At 42.2% G+C, this 14,289-nt stretch overlaps 1 protein-coding gene across 10 annotated transcripts in view; it reads right to left on the bottom strand.

Annotated features, from left to right (window-relative positions):
- LOC119914832 (glutamate receptor ionotropic, NMDA 1) overlaps positions 1–8,197 on the bottom strand; it is a 34,506-nt gene extending 26,309 nt beyond the window's left edge. For 4 of the 10 annotated variants that reach the window (XM_038734372.1, XM_038734371.1, XM_038734373.1 and 1 more), the window contains exons 1-3: positions 7,421–7,750; positions 4,489–4,623; positions 3,357–3,533 (exon numbers count right to left, since the gene is read on the bottom strand). In XM_038734372.1, coding sequence (XP_038590300.1) covers positions 3,357–3,533; positions 4,489–4,623; positions 7,421–7,669 — 561 coding nt within the window. In that variant the 5' untranslated portion in view covers positions 7,670–7,750. Of the gene's footprint in view, positions 1–3,356; positions 3,534–4,488; positions 4,624–7,420 lie in introns of all 10 variants that reach the window. The other 6 variants (XM_038734365.1, XM_038734367.1, XM_038734368.1 and 3 more) reach the window with 3 other exon arrangements.
- Between the last annotated feature and the right edge of the window lie 6,092 nt (positions 8,198–14,289).

The raw sequence follows: 14,289 nt of genomic DNA, 5'->3' as shown, positions 1-14,289 counted from the left end.
ACATTTTGTATAGTAATTGCTAAAACAATATAAAGATGATATGGTCCATACTGTATACAACTAGCATGTAGTATGGAATTCTGTCACAGCACAACATACTGGCTCTCAGTAGTTGCTAAGCAGGTTGAACTTAAATTCTGACACCTGAGGCGTCACCATTTTAAATGTCCATGTTCTGTGAGAGGAGACACTCGGGAGTCCCGCCTGAGATGGAGCCATTTTGCAGGAAAACACACCATCTTTCTGCCTCACAGGGTTTCCTTCACAGCTGCCTGGCTTCACAGATCAGACCTCAGTGCACTCTGGGTCTGTTTCCCTCCCTTCACAGAGTTGACGCCGACTGTGGATCAGGACGATAGTCAAGCTGACAAGCAAACTCGCAACGTACGCTGTCCGGAAAACTCATCCATTCACAACTGAGAGCTTTTAAGACTTATGAAACAAGCTGACGCTATTGTCATTTTAAATGTTCAGTCAATCCTGATTCATAATCAATGAAAACAAATTGTCAGTGGGGTTATAGATAACTTTTCCTAAATTGGCTTGAGGAAACTTTCTAAAATTCTGTGATTTTATTTATAAAAGATGAAAGAACAATGTCATATGAAAAATTGTTATTGATAATCCCAATCCAGATTAGTCAATCATAACTCTTCAACAACTATGTAATATCCAGGTGAGCACCAATCAGAATTGTAGCATAAAAATTAGAGATTTAAACTTCAGTGTTTTGAAATCCTTTCCATGAGTAACATCCAGCAGCTTTGTGGACAGCTTTGTCTTCCCCCCCAAGAGATTTTCTGAGCGCTCTATTTTTGTATCCTCAGTCAGGCATTAATATTTCATGTTATGTTGGTCACGTTTGCACTCCGAGAAAGTCCAGCGTGTCCACAGCCTCTTTGCTGGTGGTGACAGTGATCCCACTGTGACTCTGTGACCTCGCTAAGGCCTTGCCACGAAGCTAAAAATAACTATGCAAATTTACTGAGTTTATGCAGCATGACAGGGTGATTAGCAAGAAGAACACCTCTCCCTTTTAATTAGAGCACGACAAAGCTGCAATCTGCCACATCCAAATTAACGGCCTTTTACATCACCATAAACAGTCAAAGCTGTCACTGCGTTTACAGTTTAAGCGCTTAGTTGACGTCGTCCGAACAAACAATAAAAAAGATGGGAATGGTTTCATCATCCTGCTGATGTCGTGACGTTTATGGGAAGTCAGAGCTCAGGCAGTCAATTTAGCCACTAGGGGGCACCCAAACAAACAAAAAATGGGAACTTCCATAAGAATGACATGATATTTATTTCAGAACCTTTTCCTGTTAAATTTGTTGAAATTCTATTTATGTCCCAACAGCAATCAATAAATCAAATGCCGTGACATAACAAATCCATGACACAACAAATCCGGTCTGTGTCTATCGCAAGGTCCGCATTGGGTCCGAATTAAATGATTGGCTGGGTTGTCTACCATCCTACCTGCCTACCTGTCAACCCACCTGCTTGTGCACTCACTGCACATGAAAATGTGTTTTGGGGGAGTGGCTTTGCAGGGATGCTTGAAGGGAGGGGGATTTTTTTTGGTTGGATACTTTAAAATTCTTGCTGTCTCTTGCTACTTTTCCAATGTTGCCTACACCCGCTTTAAGGACCAAAAATAAAACGTGTTAGTCTGTCTCTCCAGACTTTTCAAATTCCCTGCCCTGTCTATGGCACTTAGCTTCAAGCTCACTGGTTCTTACAGCTGGACAAGTTTTTAGCTAAACCTTAGTCAAGCAGGTGGAAATAGTGCATGTGTTGGGGCCTGTTTTGTGAGTGGGATGGACTCAAAATAAACTACGGTGTGTGTGTGCATGGTAATGAAGGAAAGTGTCAGTGAAACAGTATGGCTCACTGATGTGTTTTTTAGAGTTTTTTAGACAGCAAAGGCGCTTTTTGGCACAGAGGAATAATATATAAGGATTTGGATAAAATCAATTTATTGTTTGATTTGGTCTTTTCAGGTCTTTTCTAGAAACATTACGTATCATATCACAAGCCTGAATTTTACCAGGTTTTCAGTGTAATTATTGCTGCACACACTTCTCAATTCTCAAATAAATCCTGCTCAGGGCCCTGAAATGCTCCAGCTGGCCCTGCAGTCATGACTAAATACATGTGTAATTAAGCCTCAGAGTAGAGAGAGTTGCAGCAACTCTTCTCAGTATTGTGGGATTGAATGGGACGCACAGATGGGTTCATTTTGAGATCCAAACTCAGATTATGCAAACATAAAAGGAACTTCCTGGATTCTTATCAAAGGCTTTTAATACACAAATTTCTCTTCTCCAGTGCAGGATGCCAGTCACATCAAGATGATTTGAAAGTCTTGTTATTTAAACTGCATGGATGTGGTTGCACAAACCTCAAGTGATTAATCCAAACATTTGAAGTGTTTTCCTATTGGTGGCGATTAATCAATACTGATCCCGGTCACTTCATTTAAGCAGCTTTCACTTTAGCTGTAGCTGCCGTCTGTGAATTACCTCGGGCATGTGTCATATTCAGCGACTCTCCAGCTTCTGATTTAATTAAATCTCTGAATCGGGACTCATTTCACTCTGCCACACAATTACAGCAAAGAGCCCCAGAGAGTGACAAGCATCACAGAGTATAAAAGGAAAAAAATGTATCCCAAGGTAATTTATTAAATGGATGAAAGAGATGGCAGTTGTTTTTTCCCCCCTCTCTCTCTCTGTTCCTAAAGGGCACACATCATTGCAGTCTCAAGTCTGTTTTGGCTCATAGAAGATCAGCATTTCACTGACCCATATACACAGCTCAGAGCTACACTTAAAATGGATGCATCAGCGGTATCCGAAAAGGCGAAGAACATCTCCCATATCAGCGGACCATGACCTAGCGGCGTGCAATAAACACAAGGCCTCTGTGTACCATAATGAAGTCGGCGATTCATCACGCACGAGAGGAAAGAAACACCTGACTTCCACCATGGCCCCAATAAAACACATAAACACTTCAGTCTGTGATGGTTTGCAAAGCCCCACGTTAAAGTCCGCTATTTGGCTCCCATTGTGGATAGACACGGGATAATTTGGACTATGGCGAAAAGCAACGTGAAGATGAGCAAATAAACGTACAAACTTTTGTCAGATTAGACCACATTAGACGCTGTTGATGTCTCTAGGAATGTTAGCCAATGTTTACAATGGTGAGAAAGAGATGTGGCCACACAACAGAAAGAAAAACAGTTACATACATAAAAGACCTTTGAGGTTTAAAAACCTTACGCACTCACGCGCTCATGCTCACACACACTCTCGGGGAGGAGGGGGGGAGCCAGAGCATCTCACCTTTGTTTCTCTCTCCTCCAAGAGGGTCTCGAGTCTCTTTTGAGCGGCCCGCCCCTCGTGGTCGTCGCTAACTATCAAGATGATGTGGTTCCAGTTGAACTCGCGCATCAGGTCGAACCACACGTGCGCCTGGTGGGAGTAGGGAGGGACTGTCCGCAGAAAGGACAGGTGGATACTCTAAAAGGGGGCGGAGGAAGCAGGAAGTAGAGATTAATGAATGACTCATGACTCATAACATGTGGAAATAAGTGGACAAAAACCTGCGACAAGGTCAGATTCTAGTCCTTTATTCAATTTGGGCAACCAAGAGGAGCCACAGAGTCCCTAAGCCTAACCAAGTTGTTTTTGTACCTAAGCCTAACTAAACCTTTACCACTGTGTTATCACATCATAAAACAGATTTATGTTTCCAGCGGTGATTAGTAATGGTTGTGTAAGGCACTGACAGATGATGTTGTCCGGCGTCAGATCAGAAAACGCTTCTATGTGTCGTTCTGCATAAGTATTTTGTCACTTCTTTTTATAAAGAAAAGCTTTTATGAGAACTTGACTGGCCTTCCCGGGGCCCTGACCCCAACCCTGTCCAGCACTTTGCGGATGAATGGGAATGCCGACTGCAGGCCAGGCCTCATCCCCCAACATCAGTGGCCGACCTCGCTAATGCTCTTGTTACTGAATTGGAGTCTGCCCTGAAGGATCAGAGGTTGTTATAGCTGCAGATTGCTGCTTATAGTTTTCGAATGACACGGTCAACAATGACATATGGGCGTAACGTTTGGGTGTCCACATATTTCTGGTCATTCAGTGTGCTTTGATGTTACTTAAATAGACTGTAAATTGAGTATTTCAAGTCCTCGGTATTTCATTTACTGTGTGATTGCTTTGAAGTTTTTTAGCTGCTTGTGCTTCACAACAACATTACTCAGGTCAGAGGCATTATTAATGATGTTCTTTCAGTTTTCAGCTGGAAACCCATTTAATCACAGCTCCTCTAATGGACAGTGATGGGACGTTTAATCTAGGAAGCTTTTGAAGCCGCCCCAGGGGAGCTCCTTACTCCTTCGTTCTCTTCCTGTTTTCTTCTCTCACTGTCTCTCTCTTTCTCTTTACATCTCTCTCATCTATCACTTACCTTGTCTGAGTAGATGGACATGCGGGTGGTGAGCCCCACCACGGGGATGCGGTAGAAGCCTGCAGTGTAGGAGACAGGCGTTGGAGTGAGGTGGTCATTGGACTGGGGAGGGTGACTCACCAGGATAGCATAGACCTGTAGAGGCACAGAAGACACAATACTCTGTCATTCTGACACTCATTAAGACAAAATGGTAACCGCACTAGTCATGCTCTGATAAACACTTAAGTCCTAACTGTATCCAATTTAGACATGCTGCAGGATTTCTTTCTTTTCTTTTATTGTTTTCTAATTTTTTTCAAACATACCACAAATGTCATAAAGATTCACCAAACACAACGTGCAAAGTGTCCATTTTACTTTTTTTTCATAAATCAAACAAACCTAGATTCTTACGTTGCAACACACAAGCAACAACAAAAATACAAAAGAAATTTAAAAAATGAAACAGTCTTGTGTGCCTGCAGGTTTTTGTAGTAAGCTAAAACAACAACATGAAACCATGTGCACAAGGCTTGATGGCATAATTTTTCATGCACACTTACAAGGATGACTGTACGATTTTACATTGTAAAAATGGGGGTGGTGATGGTGCAGTGGATAAGCGGCATGCCTTTGGTGTGAGAGCCCCGAAGTTCAAATCCACTGTGAGACATCAATGTGTCCACGAGCAAGACACTTAACACCTAGTTGCCCCCGAGGTGTGTGACGTCTGATACATAGAAATTGTAAGTTGCTTTGGATAAAAGCGTCATCTAAATGAATAAATGTAAATTTAAAAAGTCAATTTCAGCATAGCTAAGAAAACCAGATATTGAGTCAAGATGTCATTAGTTAACATTGAAATTAGGCTCAAGGCAAAAAGTGTTGTAAATGAATAGAATATACATGGCCTTTTCAAGATAGACCCTAAAAAGATTAATAGCAGGAGTCACTTCAATTATTTACTTACATGCAGTTTATAATTAATCATGGTCACAAACTGATTGCCACACTGAATCTAGGGCATTTGGGGCCCCCGAGCCCCCTTAGAGCAGTTGACCACTTTGCTTGGTCTGTAATCCAGCTTTGGTTGAAACATCTGCTTTCTACCTCAAGATGAATTACATTTGTGTCCACTTACAATATATTCATCTTTTAGTGGCTGCAACTGCTGCTTGAAAATGTTGTATAACAGGATAAAAATAAAAGTTTTGAACCTTGAAAGTCTCCATAAATTGTTGTCAGGGACAAACACATCTATAACAAAGAACTAGAAGCGCAAATCTTTTCCTTTGTTCAAAATGTCCTCACTGTGTGGGCTGACTAATATTTTATTCGTGGCTGTTTGGTTTAGTCTTATCCCCGCATTAAGCAAACCAATGCTGGCCAACTACTCCAGTAGAAAACGAGATTTTGTGTGCTCAGCCTTGAGAAATGTCTGGGAGATGTGAAGGAAAAGGGAATGAAGTTGGCATGGCTGTGTAGGCATGGATTATTGGATATGAGCAGTCCGTATGGTTGGGTCAAAAATGAGCTCTATCTTCCAAGGACTGCTCCCAGGCATCTACTCCTCCATCTGTCGTGCACTTCCCTTCGCAGTAACTGTTATCGCCTACACGCCATCTCAACTGATTAAACCTTCCATGGACCTTCTGTCTAAATTAGGTGTGATTCTGTCTCATTTACAAGAGAGTAGAGAACTGAACCATTGTTGGGCTGGGTGGCTGGATTGCAGGCAGATCCTTTGGGTGAACATGTGACAAGAGACTGGGTGTGACAGTATTATTCTACAAGCCTGTATCAATTAGAGTCATCACGCTAAGCAGAGGACCAAGGACATGAAAGCACCACTGAAAAGCTGTGGGTGTGGGGTTTTTCTTTTTGTTGTTCACATGTAGCCTAATTATATGTGTGGGAGCAATCAGAGTGAGAAGGACTTCACGCCTCAACATGCTGTGACATAATGTTGCTACTTTTTTAAAAGCCATGTTGAGCATTACTGGAGAGGATGGTCGGTGCATTTGCAATGTGCTTCAGTTAACATCTCTCAACAGTGCGTATGCACTCAATCATACATTACTTATGAAATATGTTTTGTAAGATCTACAGCACATACGGTAGGAATCTTTATTCTAGCTGAAAGATAATTCATCCCTGGAAAATCTGCATGAAAATACTTTTCAAAAAAGGATTCTCAGGAAAAGCAGCTGCATCATATCGCACAGATTGCTGCTGAGTGAGTGAGCCACCCCTGAAGGCCAACATACAGGAGCTCAAACTGTCTGCAGCCATGTCAGCCAAAATGTTCATTCATCACACACACACACACACACAGTTGAAGCCAAGTTGTTAATTGTAAATGACATATCGCGGCACATTTTCACTCCTCACTGGCTCCTTTGCAGTTCAGTAGATCTGCAGCTGTGTGTTCTGAAACGCACAGTTGCCCTCTCATCCAGAGATATGCCCAAAACCAAACCTATTTTTGGATGTCTGTAAAACAGATGGGTCTGTGGGGAGTTCACTGTAGGATACAAAGTGGACCAATTCGTTGGTTGTGTGTACTTGCTTAGAGTGGATGCCAAACATTTGGTAATATGTTCATGCTGAATGAACAGGTCATCTGCAGGTGTGAGGCAGTGGAGAAAAAGACACGTGTTAACATGTGATTCAGAGATCAAGACTGATGATGATCTGATGACCAATCTGGTGTTTTACCCACTTCAGTGGCCCTCCAGTGAGAAACACATCTGATATGTTTCCTGAAACCAACTTTCTATTGGAAGGCACTGGAGGTTTGTTCCTCCAAAACACTGATGCATCTAACAGGAATCCAGTTTTACAGTGGAGTTGCGCATGGATCACATGCAGCATGAGTTATGGATTGTGATTCAGAGATTAATTAAACAGTTGTTTGATTGAGCGCCCATGCAGAGCTGCAGTAAACTACCTGACTGGAGATGAGGTCCTCGCAGACAGAGAGAGCCATCTGGATGGCGTTGGGTTTGTGAGTTACGGAGATAGCGGTCAGCTTGAATTTGTCCCTGCCGTAGACCTGGTTGGCCTGGGTCACGGCATCTTTGAAGACCTGCTCGTATCTCTTCTGGCTCAGGACGGCCCCGATGTTCACGATTTTCGGCTCGCAGCCGGCCCGCGCGCAGGAGCACGAGAAGAGCACCGCCAGCAGAAACAGACGCATCGTGTGGACCACCAAACAGCACAGTGCAGCCCGGTCGCTTTTCTCCTCGGAGGCGGGTCGGCTCGACCAGCTTCTGGACAGCAGCGCGGCTCAGCCAGTTGAATGCACGACTGCAGGCACGATCCAGGTGGGCGGTGTGAGCGAGGGAGGGGAGGCCAAAAAAAAAAAGGCTGGGGGGGAAAAAATAGGTGGATTTAAGTGCAATGCGGAGGAATGTGCATGATCACATTAGGGGCAGGCTGTCAACCAGGGACGTTCAAACCGCATTGTCCACCTTTTTAATTTGCTCTCCTCTGCAGAATTGCTCAACCTCCCTGTACGGCTTTGAAGAAAGAGTCAAACCACAATCCAAGCTTTCAGGCGCCTTCCTCTCCGGGGTGTGTATCGCTACCTCCAGCCGCTACTCCGTGCGCTCTGTGCGGACTGATCACACCGACGCGTCGCTGGCTGGTGGCTCCGGGCTGAGCGGCTGCTGTCCTTGGTGCTGACAGCTGTGCATGCGCGCCGCGGTGCTACTGCGCGCTCCCGCCGTATCGGCTCCCTATACTCCGGGATTTGCGCGTTGGCGTGCTGCTGCTGCTGCTGCTACGCCTGCTGACGCTGAAGCAGAGGCTAGTCATATGAAAAATAAATGTGCTTACTTGCTCAAAATACGCTCGATCAACATATTAGTCATGTGGGACATGTAAGGCAAGATCAGTGAGGGCAGCGCACATGCAGTGTTAGGTTGCGTAGGGGTACACTACCCGCAGGGCATATCCTGCTAAATTAATTCAGATTAATATGTGGGCTTTGTTAATGTGATTTGTAATGAGAACCAGACGGTTGTGACATTTCCCCCTCAGATCGCATGATTGCACAAGCTATTTAGAGATGAGGGAGGAGTGTTAATTCCAATCCAGCGGGTTTCAGGTCAGAGTTGAGCCATGGACACGCCGGTTTTGATGCGATGAGTTGTCTTCCTCCAAACCAAAAGGATAGTCTGATTTGTGGTGTAGTTCTCTGCGCAAAGTCCACCGACCTCCTTGTAGCCTACAGCTCATTAATCACGCTGCCCGTCAGTGCCACCAGTCTTTGCAGCCTTTACATTTGAGCAGACTGGCCTGTCTTTAATCATGCGTGTGTGTGTGTGTGTGTGTGTGTGTGTGTGCGGACCTGAGGAGTAAAACCAGACTGTGGTGTGGATGTTGTATAAGCTCTGACCCGGCGCTTTGGGAGTGTCTAAGTAGCCTAAGTGTTGGGAGCATCCCTGCAGCTAGAAACATGAACAGAATCAACCTCCTGGTTACCAAGGAAACAAGATTTTGACAACACACACGTGCACACAAAGAGGATCTTTGTACGGAGGAAATAATCTCTGGCAAGCCGACAGTGCGTTTTATTCCTCACAGCAGGACACGTCGAAAGAAATCACTCCAACAAAACGGACAAGCACGTAAAACAATGAAAAGATAAAAAAGACATTTAGTCAGGGAGACTCGTGTGTGTCAAACAGCCGTTTATAGGTTCACTTTAATTATTAATAGTCAATTAGGCTATATAAATATTTTTGCCCCAAGGGGATTTGTGTAGCGCGTTTGTTCCTGGTATTGATATGAAGGATTGCTGCAATTGAAAAAGGTGTTTTGAAAATGAGGCCAGTATAAAATCCCCCAACAGTGTTCTGAATTATAAATCACACAACACTGTGGCGTCTGTCTGTGTTGCAGTGAGCTAATAAATTAATCACAAGGCTGAGGAAACCAGCATTCATCAGCTGCTGGCTGTGGGCTTCCAAAATGAGCTCCTCTCAAATATGATTTGGTAAGTCTTTTTTTTTTCTTTTCATAACTTTTAGACAAGGAAGGTGTAATTTCTGTGCACTGGGTGGGCATACTAAACAGTCTATATGGTTTAGGCTATGGGTAGATGGCTCTTACTTTTAACACACTTGATTATTTAGTAAACCTAGGTATTTTAAAAGAATTCACACCAGGAAGAACACCAAACCAGAGGCTAAGTGAAGGGGCTCTGGCAAATGGTTGCAGCCTACCTCTGCTTTATTGGCCACACAAAGCAGCACTGTGAACTCATTTCAACATATCTGAACACAGTATTTCTATTTTCAATTCAATTCGGTTTACTTGACTTTAGTTCCACATCCATTGTGGAAAAGAAAGAAATTAAGCCTTAAAGTTGATACTTTCCAGAGCTTTCAACCCCATCTCACACAGCCCGGCTCATGGACTGGACAAAACGGGAGACACACGGGTAGACTAAACAAAGTAATTTATTAATAAGAAAATAAGCGAAAACCAATGAGTAGGAAGAATCTGTAAAGTCAGTAGCGTAGGGAGTGGATGAGTGAAAATGTGCTGCATGGATGTTGTGCTGTAAAAACGAAGACAAGAAACCAAACAAACAAAGGAAGCCGTGAGATGAGGAGGTCCAACCCAAGACTAACTGCTGCTCTGGTTTATATACATGGGGCACACCGGGCCCAGGTGTGTCCCATGCCGCTGATTACCCTGCCAATGAGGCCTGCAGCCCTGGAGACAGAAAGCACACCAACAGCTGTATGAACCCTGCAGAGGGGCCGTCACAGTTTGCTCACAGTGTTTACAATCCATTGATGTCGTGTGAATGTATCTGTTGTTCAAAGCTCCGTGAACATGTCTTTTCATAAAAATTAGGGGAGTTTTTAGCCCAAAATGTAGGAACATTTTTTCAAACCATGAAGGAGAATTGAATCCACCGCCTGACTGAACAAATATGGAAGTCTATGATTTATACTGGACAGTGACAAAACATGAAAACAACATTAAAAACAACAGTTTTTGCCGTCGTTACTAACCCAACACTCAAAATTAACAAATAAAAGAAAAAAAGAATTGAAACAGAGAACAAAAACACCCCTAAAGGAAACACAACAATATAAAAGGTTCAAAGCATCTATGACACAACAGTTAGAATACATTTTAGAGAAAAAGAGAGGCTGGTTGGTTCCAGAAGTTTGATGCACAGTGCCACACACAAACACACAGCCACATAGGCAGGAGGAGACAAGTCCCTGCCATCATCAAACCACTGAAAATAACTGAAAAAATAATGGTGTTGAACAGAGCACCTAATTTCCCTCCCAGCCTTGGCGTGACTGCCACACTCAGCTTGTAAACTCATCACTTATTGGATGGCTCTGGTGTCCTCTTATTAAATGTGGTTATGAAGCCCTCCTCTGCCTCTCTTCCAGCCCACTCACACTTCAACAGAGCTGGACCAATCTGTTCTGCAGCCATTATATAATGCGTTTGCTTGTCTGCTGCTGGAGGAACACAACACAAGAGTCCTATGAAGACTCTCCAGCTCAGTGAGACTAACACAAAAATAAGTGCAAGCAGCCCAGCACACGAAGATCATTGGAGGCTTTTAAACTAAAGCGCACACACATGCACGCTAATCCTCACACACGCTCACACACTAGTAAGTTCACACTTTGAGTTGTCCGCACGCACTGAAGTGATACAGACTCATGCACCACCCACACAGTCCTCTTCAAGGCTAGAAGAGAGAGGTTTGTGTGTGTAAAATGTGTGTGTGTTTTATAACTAGGGATGTTTAGGTTAATACCTACCTAATATTAACAGTTTCTCATTACTTTACTTAACACCATCATGATGTATATTTGGTTGGAATTTTTTTTATTTTTAGCCATGGCAAGACAAAGGCAATTTATTTAAATAGGACAATTTATATACACAGAGGCAGTTTGTTTCAAAGTGTTTTACATAATTAGCTACAAATTTATTTTGTGCTTTAACATCAGAAATTATGTAAAAAAAAAAATAAAAAAATAAAATAAGCTTTGTAACTCTCTTTAACAGCCAATGTGCACAGCTGAAGGGTTAGCCGATCATCATGCATAAAATTGCTGACTTAAGCTTCTGATTGGCTAGTAGTCCTCAACTAGGAACTGCAGTGCAAGTCCCAACAAAGATCTTTAGGTGAGATACCTCACTCCTTAGCTAAAACGGAGCGTTCAACACTCAGGGTGACAAGAGGAGCTGCAGCAATGTGCAGTATGACAAAAATATGTGTTTTTTGAAAATTAAACCATGTAAACCTGTTCTGGTACAACCCCTAAATAAATTTATGAACTTGAAAATGAGCATAATATGAATATTGCGTGTTTTTTGTTACGTCGGCATATAGCGGACGAAAAGGCTGGACTACAAATGAGCTGTTTTCAGGCAGTTCATGCACAAAAAAGATATATAACTCAATAAAGGAGCGGGAAAAAGGCAAAAAGCATAATACCAAATCAAAATGTTCTTAAAGGTGGTCAAAAACAAAGCCAAAACAGACAAAGTTACTTCATTTCATGTTTTTATTACTTGGTTAAAAGTGTTTAATTAAAAAAACATGTATGAAACACAAAGTGGGAGAAGGAGGGAGGGAAGAACAGAGATTGTCACACTTGAACTCAGACATGCTTAAGCTCTTAGCATGACAGCAGCGTGTTTGTCTACAAACTATGTTGCTCTTTGCATCAGAACACATTTGGTCTGACACATTTGGTCTGACTTGAATGCGTCCATGTTGAATGGTAGGCTAATATAAATGATTTGTGAGCATCACTTAAAGGCATGGAGCGGCTTGGAGCATGGAGCTGGTGTCCATGGTTGTTGGACGCCTCTGCCATGGAGCCCACATTATCTGATCGAAGCAGGAAGCAAAAAACAGGTTATACTCTTCTAGAGCTTTGACATCAACAGAGTTGATAAAGTCTTGGAGGTGGATTGCCTCAATGAGTCATCTGCAGATGGATGCCTGCCTATCTGATGTGTTTTTCATGTAGTGTGAAGTCCTTGCATAAATTATAGATGTGTGAGCACCCTCGGTGCTCGCTTGTTTGCTTGTCCCAGGGGTGAGCTGAAGTATTTATGCTGTAGAGAACACAAAGACTCTTCCGGATTTTAGATTTAACATGCTGCAAGCCTTGTGGGGGCTACAGGCCTGATCAATATGGATCAATTTTTAGTTTACATTAGAGAGGCCTGTCAGTTCCAACTTCACGTTTCAGGAATTTTCCACCAGAAAACAATCGCACATGTTATTACAGAGGATTTAAAGACACCACTATGATCCTGTTCATATTCAAAGTGATACAATACTTGATGTAAATAAAACACATTTGGTTTTTACAGCCTGTGATCCGTTGAGTGCCTTAGACCTGTTTTTTGATATTATTACATAATATTCTTGTTGAGAGAGAATAAGGTGTCATTATGGCTCTACATCAGTGTGCTCAAAGCACAATTTATGTGCATTTTCTATAAGTAATATGAGTACTGTATTTTTTATGCTTTTGAAAATGTGGATTGGCTGTTACATCATTGGCTTTAAACTTTACAGCAAATCAACCACTGCTACTGGAAACCTAAAGTCTTGAAAACTTCATCAAAACAATCCTGCCTCTTGTATACAGATAATTATTATTATTAGATTTTGCACCATTAGATATCACTTTGTTCATTATTATGTTCATTATAAATATTTTGAAACATATTCCATCCTTTTCTGCGGTTATTTTCCTCATATTAGGACTTATTTCTTAAAGCTTCATGAAATCATTTATTCATTTATTTTTGGGGGCAGCGGGGCATGCAATTTAACATACTGGTAAATTGTCAAGTTACACAGAGCAAAATTTTATTAAATTCTGTCCGCCAGCCAGATGTTGAATTATCTTGAACAGCTGGTCGCTAACTTGGTCTGCCATTTGGTGCTGGGCAGGTAGTGTACAGGGGGTTTAGCAAAGGCCTGTTGCTACTGGAAACAGGGTTGATGAGAGCAGATTTGCAAAGTTGATGGAAGATCAAAGCAAAGATCCAAAATAGACTAAAAGCCTCCGCAGAGTTGGGAGACAGTCTTCATTTGCTTTGGGTTTGTTACCATGAGTCATCCCTTTCACATTACACATAATCATTAACCCATTGTTAATATAAACAATATAGATGAGTGCAAATTTAAAGATAAATCTAAAATTGTTTTTAAAATATAATTTTAGTCATCTTTGCCTTTGACCATTTTGGTTTAATAATAAAAAGAAGGGTTGAATACAGATAATTCTTTGGGGGTGAGGGGGTGACACAAACTATCTCTGTGTCTTAGACCCCCAAGGCTTTAACGCTTAGTTTCCCACTAAATTAATTTGAAAAAAAAAATTACTTTATGTATATGAGTATTTATTTATAGCTATTTAGTAGCACAGATACATGGTAACAAACTTAAACGTCCATCAACAACAAAACGAAAAAAGGAAGAAACAAATGGGAGCTTCACTTCCAGCTTTCATCATTGCTCTCTCTCCTTCTCTCGTTCAACGCATAGCATGGATATAAAGGATTCATTTGTAGGGCCATGCCTCTGTGCACTATGAAAGGAGATCACGCTGGGTTTTCGCTGCTAAGAATATGCAGCAGTAACAGCAGAGAGCATCTGAGCTGTTCTGATGAGAAATAGGTCAATACGAGACCCAGAAAGATATGAAGACTTTTGATCTAGAGTCAAAACTCTGTTTAGCTGTGGCACCCAATCCTAGAAACAAAAGTCAGTGGTTGTCAAACTGATGAGAGACTGGA

The sequence above is a fragment of the Micropterus salmoides genome, unplaced genomic scaffold (assembly GCF_014851395.1).
Source record: "Micropterus salmoides isolate LMB-PRFRI ecotype aquatic unplaced genomic scaffold, ASM1485139v1 Ms_hic_scaffold_20, whole genome shotgun sequence".
In the NCBI taxonomy this organism is placed as follows: Eukaryota; Metazoa; Chordata; class Actinopteri; order Centrarchiformes; family Centrarchidae; genus Micropterus; species Micropterus salmoides.
This window is presented reverse-complemented; position numbering and strand designations above follow the sequence as displayed.